The sequence below is a fragment of the Cheilinus undulatus genome, linkage group 4 (assembly GCF_018320785.1).
Source record: "Cheilinus undulatus linkage group 4, ASM1832078v1, whole genome shotgun sequence".
NCBI classification, from domain to species: Eukaryota; Metazoa; Chordata; class Actinopteri; order Labriformes; family Labridae; genus Cheilinus; species Cheilinus undulatus.
The window spans coordinates 35,740,990-35,754,375 of NC_054868.1; the positions used below are offsets into that span (position 1 = coordinate 35,740,990).

The window sequence follows — 13,386 nt, forward strand, 5'->3', positions numbered from 1 at the left end:
AGTAAAGTGGAAAATTTGTTGTCAGCTTTCATTTTTACTGTGGTTTCCTTTCTCACTTAGCAAATGACGCCATAACTCGTTTTATACTTTCAGAATTCATAAACTAAACCAGTCTCTGCGGCTTCAAACTAGACTTTCGTGATGACTTGGACAGGAAATGTACAGAAAACACATCTCTGTGGGTAACTGCACCACGTTAAACACTCTAATGGAAAAATGACAACCGTAGAAAACAGTGTTAAAGGCTGACCAGTCTTTAAACGCTGTTTACCTCACAACTCAAATCCAAAAGCACACTTCTAAGAACTTATCAACTTTGGCAGCCCAAACGACACCCCAAGTTCAACTCTGACCCACGCCCAGGATCAGCTCAGCCAATCAGATGCAACCTGTATTCGTGTCAAACCAATCAGCTACGGAGAGGGAGGCAAGCTCTGGCTGTTGCTAGGGCATGTACTTGACGACTTCTGCTGCTGCCCACCAATCACATCACCTCTGAACTGCCAAGTCCTCCTCGTAGGCTGAGACACGCGTCAAGGGCCTGCCCACCGCCTTTTCTGATTGGACACAGCTGCAATCACTCACTTGGCTGAGTTTTAGTTACGTGCTGTTGATACTGTAGTTTGGAGTCACCCAGACTCAGAACTGAATATAGCGGCACACATACATCGCCCTGGACAGTTTTTAACTCTCCATTCCTTTATCTCATGACTTGTACATTTGTGTAAATATATCACATCTATTTTTTATATCAGGACAACAGCAAGATGGAACTTAATTCTCTTTTGATTTTGCTGGAGGCTGCAGAGTACTTGGAAAGAAAAGACAGAGGTATTTTCGAGCTACACTGACAAGTTGACACGATTTGTGGACTAACGTTTATTTTGTGAATGGGTGGCTGCTAGCTTGTTTTTGTATCGTAATGTGAAGTTGTAACGTGTCCTGCCATAGTGCAGGTATGATGTCACTTTACAGACAATGGGACGTAGTGCAGCCGGTGGGAGAAAACTGGTCCTACATAGCTTAAATGCTCTATTTTTATATTATTTACGATATTTCACGCGTGCATACAGCTTGTTTTTATGTATTTTTAACATGGGGCACGTGTTAAACATGCTCAGAATGAAGTATAGTTATACATCAGCATTTCGGAAATGAGTAAACAAGGCTGTCATTGAAAATATGAGCAAATATCGTGATGAGAGACAACTAAGAATCAGCATTTATATCCTCAGTAATAGACTGTGAATGCTTTGCAGTGCATTATGAATGCACTGGGAGGTTTAAAGGGATGATCGATCACGTTTTTCCTCTTTTGATGACATGCTAGCCTCCCCAGCATTTCCATGTTTCACCCTGTCTTTTTATGTTTTATTGACAGTATTTCTACATAAATGTTATTTTATCTCTCTTTGCAGGGACAGAACACGGTTATGCGTCCGTTTTGCCATACGGTAACGACTTTTCCAGAAAGAAAACGAAAGCTTCGCCAATCTCCAGGAAAACTCAGAACAATAGGTAAATATAAAAACCATTGCTTCTCCTTATGATGGCAAAAAACAAAGGTAGATGTACATATAGAAGAGGAGGAGAGCTGTTCTCATGAACACTGCCACCTCTGGGCTGGGCTCTCCCTGTCTTTCTGTTTTGGTCTGTCCAATAAACACTGCCACGCGTACACTGTCAACTCTGCTGCTGCCCCCACTCCCTCTCTCTCTCTCTCTCTCTCTCTCTTACACACACACCTAAAAGCCTCCCCATGCTGAGAAAAAACACACCCGACATGTCCATAACCTTCCGTTTCTGCACCCTGTCTCACACGGCTGTTGTCACCAGCACAAGCCTGTTCAAACTCTGCATATTCATGTGGTTTGTACGTGTGTGATTGATGTTGCATGAAAGTAAATGCCCTTCACTGAGGGGTCCCCTCTCTTGTCGGGGATCCTCCACTCCCTCCCACTCTGACTTCATGCCGGTTTCACCATTTTTGTCCAACAGAGACTTCGTAGATCAAATTTCCTGACTGTCTTATCGATTCATGCTCAGTATCTGCTCATTAGACTTGAATTAAGGAGTGTTTCTCTCCAGTTCGACCCCATCTATATGCTGTCAGAGTCTGCAGCTTAGAGAGATAAAGCTGCAATTAAAACCATAAAGTGACTCACAATAAGGCTACAGTACACAAGCAAATCTGCAAACATATTTAAGTTTCAGTTTCGGTTTAGTCTTTGTTTAGCTGACTGGCTTGTTAAAGGCCGTTTAAATGCCAGCAGGTTATCATGTAACTTTCAGACTATAAAGCTGTTAGGTTAAAGGGCAGCAGACAGCGTTGTTTATGTAAACTATTTAAATGGAAAAAACGACTCTGATTTACTTTTACTTGTATTTATCTTAGAATAGTGAAGTGCCATATTGTATTTTCCTAAGCCTACAGTGCCATTTCTCATCCCTCAATTATGAAACTTTTAATTCAAAAACATGACAATTTCATCCAACTTAACTGATCCTTTTAGATCATTTTCTTGTTTTTCACAACATGTCGACCCCCGCGGTTTTGGTCTAAAAGAGCATTTGAATTGATTGTATCAGTGTGGGACACACCCTCACCAGGAATCCCTCATCTCTGACATCATGGGACCATACTGTTGGGCCTTTTACATGCTAGACAACAGGAATGCAAATATGCTGTTACCAGGTTTAATCAACTGTGTTTTTCTACCAAAATAACAGTTTTATCTACCAAGAGCGTTGTCCCTACATCAGGTTAGATTTTGACTTGTGCAAAGTAAAATCCCACAATATTGATACCTTTTCAATTCCTTGAAATAAAATACAGGCCCTATAGGCAGCAATTATTTGGCTATTTCTTGCTCAATTGCAAAACAACCATGTGTACCATCTTAACTGCACAAATAATCAAATGAATTATAATTATAAGAATTATGGCTAAAAATAATTTGTAAATATTGGCATATCTGATGTCTGCAAAACTCCAATATTGTGCATCCCTAGAAATAGGAATTCAAGGTGCAGGTTGTTCTTATTCACATCACTGTAAAAGTATACTGAAAGGGTAAGGAATGCATGTGATGAATAGTGATTTAAAAATAATACACTAATTATGGACCTTAATTGCATTTTGCTTCATTCATGAATACTGACAACCCTAATTATATTATACTTCACGAATAAGTTGTGCTCTCTCATTTCCTCATGGCAAAAACACGACCAAAGATTAGACGTAAGAAATGTTACTTTAGATTATATAAAGTTTATCATTTTACAACCCTTCTGCCTTGCTTGTATCAAGGTTGTTATAGTTAACTAAAACTAACTAAACAAAACTAAAATTCAAAAATCAGTTGAGTTAACTGAAACTAAAAAAAAGGAAGCTTTTCCAAAAAAGCAAAAACTAACTAAAACTGTGTAGTGCGCCTACAAAACTAACTAAAATAAAAAAAAAAGTGGAGACAAAATATTCTTAGTTTTAGTCTTTGACACAACCATACTGACTGGCATCGACACCCAAGTCTGGGGTGAGTAAAATTGCCTGATCTGACTGGTTAAGACTTCACACAGTGGTAGTTTTATGTCTGGAGTTGTGTTCAAACATCATCATTAAATAAATAAATTGATAAGTGAAGAGTAGCCTGTTTTAAAATGTTTTTAAAAATGTATGTCGCTCACTCAGCCTTGACATCTATCCATTAAAAACTAAAACTAAACTAAAACAAAGCATTTTTGCAAAATAAAAACTAAACTACAAACCAGCAGTCAACACTAATAACACCTAAACTGAAATCGAACACAAAGTGAAAACGAAATAGAAATAAAAACTAATGAAAAATCCAAAACTATTATAACCTTGGCTTGTATGCAATGACTTTGCATGCCATGCCCTCCTCATCTTGACTTCATTCCCAACAGCACTTGCACGTCAAGCTCTGATGAAAATAAGTAAAATTTCCTGTTGGCTAATAGTTTAGGGAAGCTCAGTTTCCCCCGTAGTAAGTCTGAGGGTTACGTCAGTACATGTGGACCAGCTGAATTATCTTACTGTTGATATTAGACTTCTTTCTAAAGTGTTGAGTTTAGTCAATTTTGAAGACCCAACTGAGTATACAGCCTCGTCCACATTCCTTTCATACACACTGACAGACTCACGCTCATTCACAAGAATCTTTGTGTGTCAGGTTGAGGGTGTGTGTGGAGATGTGGCAGGTGGGTGTGGTGGCTAAAACAGACACTTACACACCGTGACAAACACCAGCCCACCACCAGTCTTAAAGCACCACACCTGCTTTTCCCTCCTTTTTTTTCCTTGCAACTGCACTGTGGGCAAATTCCCCAATTCCCTTTATGCTCTCCCACAACTCTCACACAGTCGCTCTCTTTTTCTTTTTTTTTATGAAGCATCAACAGGATGCCGGGGGGAGGGAAGTAAAAACATGTTACATGTTTGAACTCAAACCGTATTTTTACTTCAACAGAGGCTGGCTGTTAGCTGAAAAAGCACAATGCTTTACTTTGTTGGACTAATAAACTGAATTTATAGCATTTGATAGCATGATCAAATCCACAAATTCACATGGATAACATGTTTTGCTATGGTGCAGTGTGCAGGGCGTGTGGGAGAGAAAAACACTCGGCAGTCTATTTTTGCATACAGAGAGGAGAAACCATGCTGGAGTTTATGTTTTAAACTTGAAGGCTGTTGTTAAATCAAAATGTCTCTAAAAGAAAGACGGAAATGTGAAGTTTAATGGGTGAGAGTTTTCTGCTCACCTCCCTTTTCAAGGTATAAAATTAAATGTAAAAATAGCTCAAATGAGAAGAAAAAAGCCTTCATCTGTATCCTTGAATTCCCTCCTGTGGATGTAGGGAAACACAGACACAGTGTGCTGTGAGGATAAGCTCTAGCAGTCAATTAAAAGGGTGATACGAGGCTAATGTGAAAGGCCTTTGATCATCAGGGCCAAGTTTATGACAGCTGATCAGACTGCTTTGCATGCCACACCGTGCTTTTACATAACAGGTAAAGGTGCGTCTGATAAACTGTTCTCATTACAGGTCTGAGAGCATTCCCCTCCTCCTCATGCTGCTGTTTGATTTCCTGGTTGTGCCCTGTGCTTTGTCTGACAGGTTTTCCACCCAATATGATAAGGTTTGGACAGCAACACTTCCTTTTAAATCAGCAGCAGTGTTACACACTGTGCTGTCTCTTGGTTAATTTTGTGCAGACACCACATTATCCCAGTTGCGCTGGATCCCTTTTTGGGTGCAGAAGCCTCGGCCTCCTCCTCCTCACAACAGCTGTGGGAACCACTGCTTCGCCAGCACAAGGGCTCTCCAACAGCAGAAAAAAAAATCTGAAAAGACTTGTTGTCAGTCTGGCCCTTTGTCGTTGCTGTTTTTGTTTTTATTGCCGTGGTATCCATGACGGTCTCATGAACAGAGGGTCTGTTTCAGTGCCCTCCATGCACACCAACGATAGGGGCTCTCCTCGTAATAGCCCACACGCTGAGGAATTCTATAGCAGCGACTGGGTCGCCAGACGTCTGAGTGTGTGTTTTTATCCCGCGTGCACGCTGCTTTGCAGCCAGTGGGCGACAACAACAACAGTAGCAGTGTGTGCATGCTGTTTGTATGTGTTAGAGCAGGGCAGCGGGATGTTGTGCAGTGTCACAGATCCTGCTCTCTCTCAGGGTCAGTTTTGCTCTCTGACAGATGTCACATGGAAAAAGATTTAAAAACGAGGCTCTATTTCTGTACTTGTTTCATGGATGTCTATTTCTGGAATGTGTTATCAAGTCTTATATGCTTCTTTTTATGCCCTCAGTTCCACTGAAAACCAGCGTAAATGTGCAGCAGAGACAGTAGGGCTGAACCAGCCGGGAAAATAATACATTTGTGAATTTTCCTTTATCTTTTAAGTTCTTCGTCTTACGTATTTCTCAACAAACACAAGCATTGTATCATTGCCTAGTGGTAAAGACCATGTCTGGGTGGGGGATCCTTTTTTACCATGTATACAACATAGTTGCATTATGTGCTTGCTGGCTCAACCAAACGCTTTTACAATAAACATTAGGGATTCTAATGATTGTGCAATTGAAGAAAAAAAATCTGTTTATTAAACAAAAAAAGTGCCTCCACCACATGAGGCATATTGCTGATTGAAATTCATTAAATGCTTCCCTTGGAAAATGGTATACTTCATGAAAACACATCTGACTCTGATGAGGGCAGTGGTGGTCACAACCAAATGCAGGAAACACCCTAGATTCTGGCATAAACACAACATTGTGCACCCCTAATTTAACTCACTTGGTATTTCAAAATCAATATGAATTGTTGTATTGAAGGGCATGATCATTTTTGATGTCATTAACATGTTGATGAAGAAAACCATATAAAAACAAGGAAAATAGCTTTTTGTAAACTATTTTTATTGCGATTTGATCTTAATAACCTTTAATTGCTCAGCTTTAAAATACAGCCTGTTTTTGAGTGTTACAACTCTATTTTACAGCAGCTCTAGTATCAAAGCCTTGTGAGGAAGAATCAAAGAAAAATCAAAGCCCATCTTTCTGTTTCCTCCCAAACTTCTTGCCGTCATCTTTTGATCTTAACATTTTCTAACAAATCCTCCCACCCTGGGATTATTCACCACGTTGCATTCTGCCTCTCATGCTGTGTTGGGATGATTTTGAGTGTTATCTGACAGTATGTTGCATCCTCTGACAATCGTCTTCTGTCTTTGTCTTTTCAGATCGTCACACAACGAGCTGGAGAAACACAGGTAAGGCGACAGCTGACATTCTGACATTACATGCACGCAGGAATTTGTCAGATATTGTCCAGAGGTCATATTCAAAGAGATTTAATTAATGAATTCCTCACGCCTGAAAAACAGATAACAAGCTGATTTCAAAAAGCGCACCCTCATGTTGATTAGATCTGTCTCCACTTCACGGTTTGAAACTCGTTACCTTGTATGGAGAGGGAATCCTGTCAGTAATGTGATAATCTTGCCCAGACTGATGCTGTGAGGAGAGGCGGGGTAAAAATCTGGCCCTCCCTTGTCATTCGTCCAAACTGAGAAGCCCACAGATGGCACACATACACAAACAAACTCACATGCATCAGAGCTAAGCTCAAAATATTGTCATTTATTCTCCTCCTTTTGGGATAGAGCTTTTGGTGATGTGGCACTCGCTTTTTAAAGGGGCAGATGTCTATTTTTGCTCTGTTTTGACTCCTGACAAAAGGGGATTCTTGTTAGGAAGCACAACCTCTCTTTGAGTCAAAAAAAAGTAGCAGCTTTAGGTAGTTTTTTTGGTGTTGCTTATGCACCAAGGTCACCTGAAGCTGAGTTTAAAAAAACAGTCAGCACAGAGGATTTTAGGAAACAGCTGATGTGACTGTGAGCATGTGAGCAGGGATGGCGTGTTTTTTCTTCTCAGGCTGCGTGTGCATGACACACACTGTCACCCACGTCGAGGGACTGGGGTTTGCCAGTCACATGTCTAGGAGGGAGTGAGTAATGGACGTGTGTGTAGCAGAAAGAGAGAGAGAAAGAGAGAGAGAGAGACAAGTGCGGGCATATTCCTCCTCTGACCTGAGACTCCGGGAACAGCCCCAGCGATTACACTGCAGGTGTTGAGACACTAAAGTTACCTCACGTCCCATTACGGGTGTGGTTCAGTGTGACGTCCAGTAAGGTTTTTACATAATCACCTTATGCACTTCTTGTGTAATCGCTATGACCACAAATTTCTCCAAAAGATGAGTCTTTTGACACAGAAGAGGAGAGTCATGACTGAAACGATGAATCACATGACTTCAATAACTGATTCTCTCATGTTCTAGCCATGATGTGAGGGCTTAAGTTATACTATCTGTCTAATTTTGGGTCAAATATCAATAACTGTAGTTAATATTAAATATTAATATTAATATATAATATTAAAATTTGCTCTGTGCAGATGTGCTCACTATTTTTTACCTGTAATATCCTGAAATAAGATGCACATTTAGACAGTCATGACTGTAATGGTGAAGGCAAACTTCTCTTACTTCTCTCGTAAACTTCTGCAAAACTCAAATCATTGAAAGTTTATTAGTCTTTTTTTCATATTTCAGGCCACATTTACTTTATAAGCCCATTTTAACATCATGAAATTATATGCAGGATTAAGCCTGAATTGCTTACTGGTCAAAATATTTGCCTATCTAGCATGCAAATTTGACTTACAGTCCCCATGAAGTGATGAAAACAATCTTTATTTTTGGTGTGTTGCATGACAGGCCATTGTGTTATGAATCACCAGGCCAGATTTCAATCATCAAAAACATCTCTAAGTTTTTAAATTAAGCTTCAAAATCATGAAAAAGGAGGCAGTAAAATCTGCTCTAGGATGGTGTGGGCGTGTCAGTTGAATGAGCTAAAGCCACACCCACTCAGGAGAAATATGATCCTCCCTCTGCTTCTGATTAGAGCGCAGCTGCCTGTAGACTGAAGTTGAGGATTAGATTTACTGTTTTCTGGCACAAATCTCTGCTATGATAGTTTTAATAACCTGTGGGCCACTGTGGCTGATAGATTTGGAAAGTTGACCTCACATTGAACAAAACCACAGCATGTAACTGACTGTTAAGTTCCAGTGAAGACAGTGACATCAGCTAATAATAGACTGTACCGAGATAAACAGCTCGTTGACTTTATATCATTGTAGTGTTGGGGGGATGAGGTAATTCCCCATCAAAACCGGTGATGTCATGGGCTCAGATATTTGCCCTGCTCAAATAAAACCAAGCAACGAAAGAAGTGAACATCTTCCTAACAGTCTAAATCCAAAATTCAGTCATGTGTAATTCTCTGGTTTTACATGTTTACAGCAACCTTATTCCAACATATCTAGTATGCTAAGACACAAAGATACATATAATTCAACATTTTTTATACAGATACACTTGTTATAATGGGACTTTTTACAGTTTCCTTACTTTTTATGGCATAGCGCTTTAACCCCAACTCTTACTTTTCCTGTTATGTTACAGTCAGAATGTTAGAGCTTGACCACATGAAATTATGTTGAGATTAGTGTTGAGATACTCTGACGTTACTTTTTGTTTATCCACGGCTGTTTATAGGGAAACATTTCTACCTTTTCATTAGTAATGACAGTCCTGCAGTGATGAAGTATGATTGTGTTGTCCCAGCACCCTGATTCAACCCGTCTGGACCTGCGGCTGCAAATTACATGCTCATTACTCCAATGTACAGGTGTTAAGGCCCGAAGCTGTGACTTCACGTTTTCACACAGTCATCTGCAGTTTGTGTTGTCTGTTTTAGTTGTGTAACTTGTGTATTAAGTGCAGAAATTAAGAAAGTTGCTGCTTTTGGCTTCACAAACTTGATGATTTTTGCACATTTTTATTTATCAGACGAAACAAGTTTTTTTTCCAAGTACTCTCACATATTCAAAGACACAACTATCACTGACAGGTTTAAACAACTTAGAGTGACTGATCTCTATTATTAGATTAGCTCCAACCCTGCTGCATGCCTTTAAACACAATGAATCTGCCATTGTCAGTCTTCTCACATGATCTCTGACTATCTGCTGCTGATTCATAAGAAAACCTGAAGTCTGCAGCAGCTGTCCAGTCTAACCAGTTTCCTCGAGTATGTGCGACCTGACCGGCGTTTCACTCCAGTGTCAGCCCTGTTTTGATCTCCAGCCGTCCCGGTATCGCTTTATAAAAGGCTCAACCTTCCTCACGCCCTGTAACGCCGCTGCAGGGAGGTGCTGCTGTCTGACTTGCTCTCTTTGTTTGGTCATGTGCTGGTGTGTTTGGTTCATGCTGGTGCAGCACAGAGCCATTCTTGTACTGAACATTCACGTGGTAGACAAGGTGACTGATTAATGTCTGCTTTCACCAGAAGGCATCTGCATTATTGTGAATGAGTCTAACTGTTGCTTATTGAAGCTTGTTGGGTCGACAACATGTCTCTATTTTTCTTCATACCTTATGCGATAGGATGTATGACTAAAAGGTATGATACAATAGGATGTTAAAGATACAACATGATATAATACAATACAAGAGCCAGCCTCTGCTGGTTTCAAAACAGAATATTGTAACATATTGATTTAAATTGTCCATATAGTTAAGGACCAGGTTCCTGGTCTAAACTTGGCCCAAATCTGCCCCCTCTTGCAGGCCTTTTGCATGCAAGGTGTCTTTCACGAAGCTGCTCGCTGCTTTGGCACTGGCTCAGGAGGCAGCCTGCATATATTTGTGTCCTGTTATCAGAGAGAGAGACGTCTGGGTGTTTGCCAGCAGCGTCCCACTTGCTCGTCTGTCCTGACACGACCCGCTTATCTGCTGCAGCCCGTGCAGGCCCTCTCCACGACTCTGCCACTTCGTCTGTTCGTCTTCGGCACAGCAAAGCAATCAGCTTTGACATGTGAAACCAAAATGCTACTGTGTAGTTGGTCTCCGCTGGCATCACTTCCTTCCCATTTCTGACTTCTCGAACATGCCTGTGACGACTTTGTTTCCTTTTTGAGAAAACTACAGATGTTTCGTTTTTCCACATATCACCTGTTTACAGGAAATCTGACTCTGGTCTGGTAAAGCCTGCAATCTGGTATGTTTGTGTCGCTTCCCTCAATTGAAAAAAGGATTTGCAGCTCTATTTTTAACCCCTGCAGACACAAATGCCACCCGTGTCTGCCGGGCTCTCGCTTTCGTTTCTCAACCAGACATGCTGAAAGTTTGCAGATTAATTTCTACAAACCGTATTGTCTTACCATAGCATGCCTACTCGTGCAGGGAATGTGTGCCACTGATTGAACCTCACTTTAAATCTACATGCATGTCATGGACACAGGAGCAGCCACTCACTCTGTCACGCTCTAATCTTCTCTCTAATTAAATTTACTCTGCCTGTGTCTTCTACTCCCAGCTGTGATGAATGACTTATTTGGCTTTGCGGACCTCTTTCCCCTCGAGTGAAGCTCCTGTATGTGTGTACGTGAGCGCATGTGTGTAATCTGGGCTGAGCTGTTTGAGTTATGGCAGTGTGCGCTGTTGGAGGGAGAGCCTTGAGCCCACAGTCGTGTTAACTTCACCTCCTTACCTTCCACTCCATGTCCTGCTCTTTCTCTCTCCAGAGACCACATCTGTTTTTTTCAGTTATTTTTTTCCTTTTTTCTTCCCATCTTGGCCTCTTTTTCCACCCCCTAAAAGTGTCTGAGTCAGCAGAAACCTGAGGCAGTAAGGAGGAGCTCACAGAGAGCCTTTATCACTCTTTACTGGTCCTCCTGCCAGGACTCTTCTGGGCCCGTCTGTCCGCTTTTCAGGTATATATCTTCTTTAGTTTGAATGGAGGACAGCCAGGGTTTGATGGGCCTGTTAATCCTGTTAATCTGCATTTTGATGTGGATTACAAAGTGCACAGACATTGTGTGAACACATGTGAAGTTAAGGTCATGCTAAGCCAACATCCTACATTTGAAAGTGGATTATTTTTTAGAGACCTAACTTTTATATTTTGTAGGCAAATAAAAAAAGTATTTTCCAGTTTTATGTTTAGCGTGGCATTCATCTGCTCACATGATTGAGTGTGGCTTTTGTGCTGAACTTCCTCAGAGGTCACACTGTGTGTTACATTCCTCATGCATGTGTGGTGACCTGGAGTCTGGCAGCTAATAACCAGCAGTAATGAGAGATCTCTGTGCATAGGCCGATCATTAAGGCATGTGCAGACCATGAAGGAATTTGACACAACTTGCATATTTTCAGTTAGAAATAAGAGAATGCTGACCCAAGTGTACTTTACGTGTCCCAAATGAAAAAAGTCTTCATTGTGTTCATTTAAAACACTTGTATGAATTTTTGTATAGGACTATAACTAAGTTTTTGTCCAAATATGCAGTCAAGGGTGCCATTTTTTCAAACTCTGCCAAAAGTGCAAGATATTAAATTCATGATCACATTACATAAAACCAAAGTTTTTTTAAAAAATCACTGAGCTTTTTTTCTCTTTTTTTTCTGCAATAATACTTGTGTGTTGCCCATAAACTGACAGTCACTAAACTTTATCACAGCGTATTTTTAAAGATTATTTCTCGGGGCTTTTTGCTTGTATATAGATGGGACAGGTGAAGAGAGACAGGAACAGTGCTTAGACCAGAAATCAATTCTGTAACCGGCACATCGAGAACTGTTAACTTCTGTAAATAGCCGCCTGCTCTATTGACTGAGCCACAGTGGCTCCTACTTTGCATTTTTTTTTTTTTTTTTGTAAGACTTATTTTTGGAGCTATAATGCTTTTATTCAAAGGAGACAGTTGAAAAGGTTTGAGAGCCACAGGCTTAGCTTGAACCTAGTCCGGTTCAAGGACAGCAGCTTCTGTATATGAGGTGTGCAAACTCAACCACTATCAGTATATATTGTGCTTTTTGTCTACCAGTGAAGTCTTAATACTGGAGACAGGTATATTTAAAAATCAAAAAGAAAATGTCTTCATTTTGCTCATTAAGTAGTTAAAATAACACAAAATCTTTAAGCCATGGCTTCACGAGCAATGCTAATTTTTTTGACTTAGGTTTTGACTAAAAATGTTCGTCGACTGTCTTTTTCCATGAAAAAGACGAGACCAAGGCATGCTTTGATGACAAAAACTCTGACAGAAGTAAGTTTAGTTTTCATCAAGGAGACTTAGTCAGACTGAAATGTTATTCCGTTTCCGGGTGAATCTGTAGCTCTTCTGCCTGTCAGCAGTAGAAAACAGGCAAAAAGAATAAGTGGCTTGACTAAAAGTTTTGACTATTGATGGAGAAAAAAACTGGACTGAAATGTTCTTAGTTTTCTAAGTCTAAAGGTAAAAAAAAAAAATTAAAATGAGACTTCAACTAAAATACATTTTAATATGAAGACTAAGACTTGATTTAAAATATCTGTCAAAACTAACTCTATTTCCAATAGATAATAATCGAAAAATAATCGAAACCAACATTTAGAGCCTCTAACTGATGAAAACCTGCTGTGTCAATTATTATTTATTATGCAAATATTTACAGAACAAACAGAGTCAGAGTTTGGGGGTGGAATAATCGTGCATTAATCATAATCGAGGTAAAAAGTTGAATTAATCGTGATTTTATTTTTCCCATAATCGCCCAGCCCTATTCCTAAGGATCCTTGCAAACTCTTAAAATACCTCAAATGTGCTTTTGAGAGTTTTTAAATCTTCGGTGACACCTTGGGTTATATACAGTACTGTGCATAACTTTTAGGCATGCTTGGGTCAAACATTGAGGTGGCAGTTAGGTGTGTAATGGTGATTAAGTCTGCCTGAGGGCGCCATT

The 13,386-nt window shown here is 40.2% G+C and overlaps 1 protein-coding gene across 1 annotated transcript in view; it reads left to right on the forward strand.

Annotated features, from left to right (window-relative positions):
- The first annotated feature begins 624 nt into the window (after positions 1-624).
- mxd4 (MAX dimerization protein 4) overlaps positions 625-13,386 on the forward strand; it is a 35,014-nt gene continuing 22,252 nt past the window's right edge. The window contains exons 1-3 of the mRNA XM_041785072.1: positions 625-831; positions 1,419-1,518; positions 6,773-6,802. Of these exons, the coding sequence (XP_041641006.1) occupies positions 768-831; positions 1,419-1,518; positions 6,773-6,802 (194 nt within the window). The 5' untranslated portion in view covers positions 625-767. The remainder of the gene's footprint in view (positions 832-1,418; positions 1,519-6,772; positions 6,803-13,386) is intronic.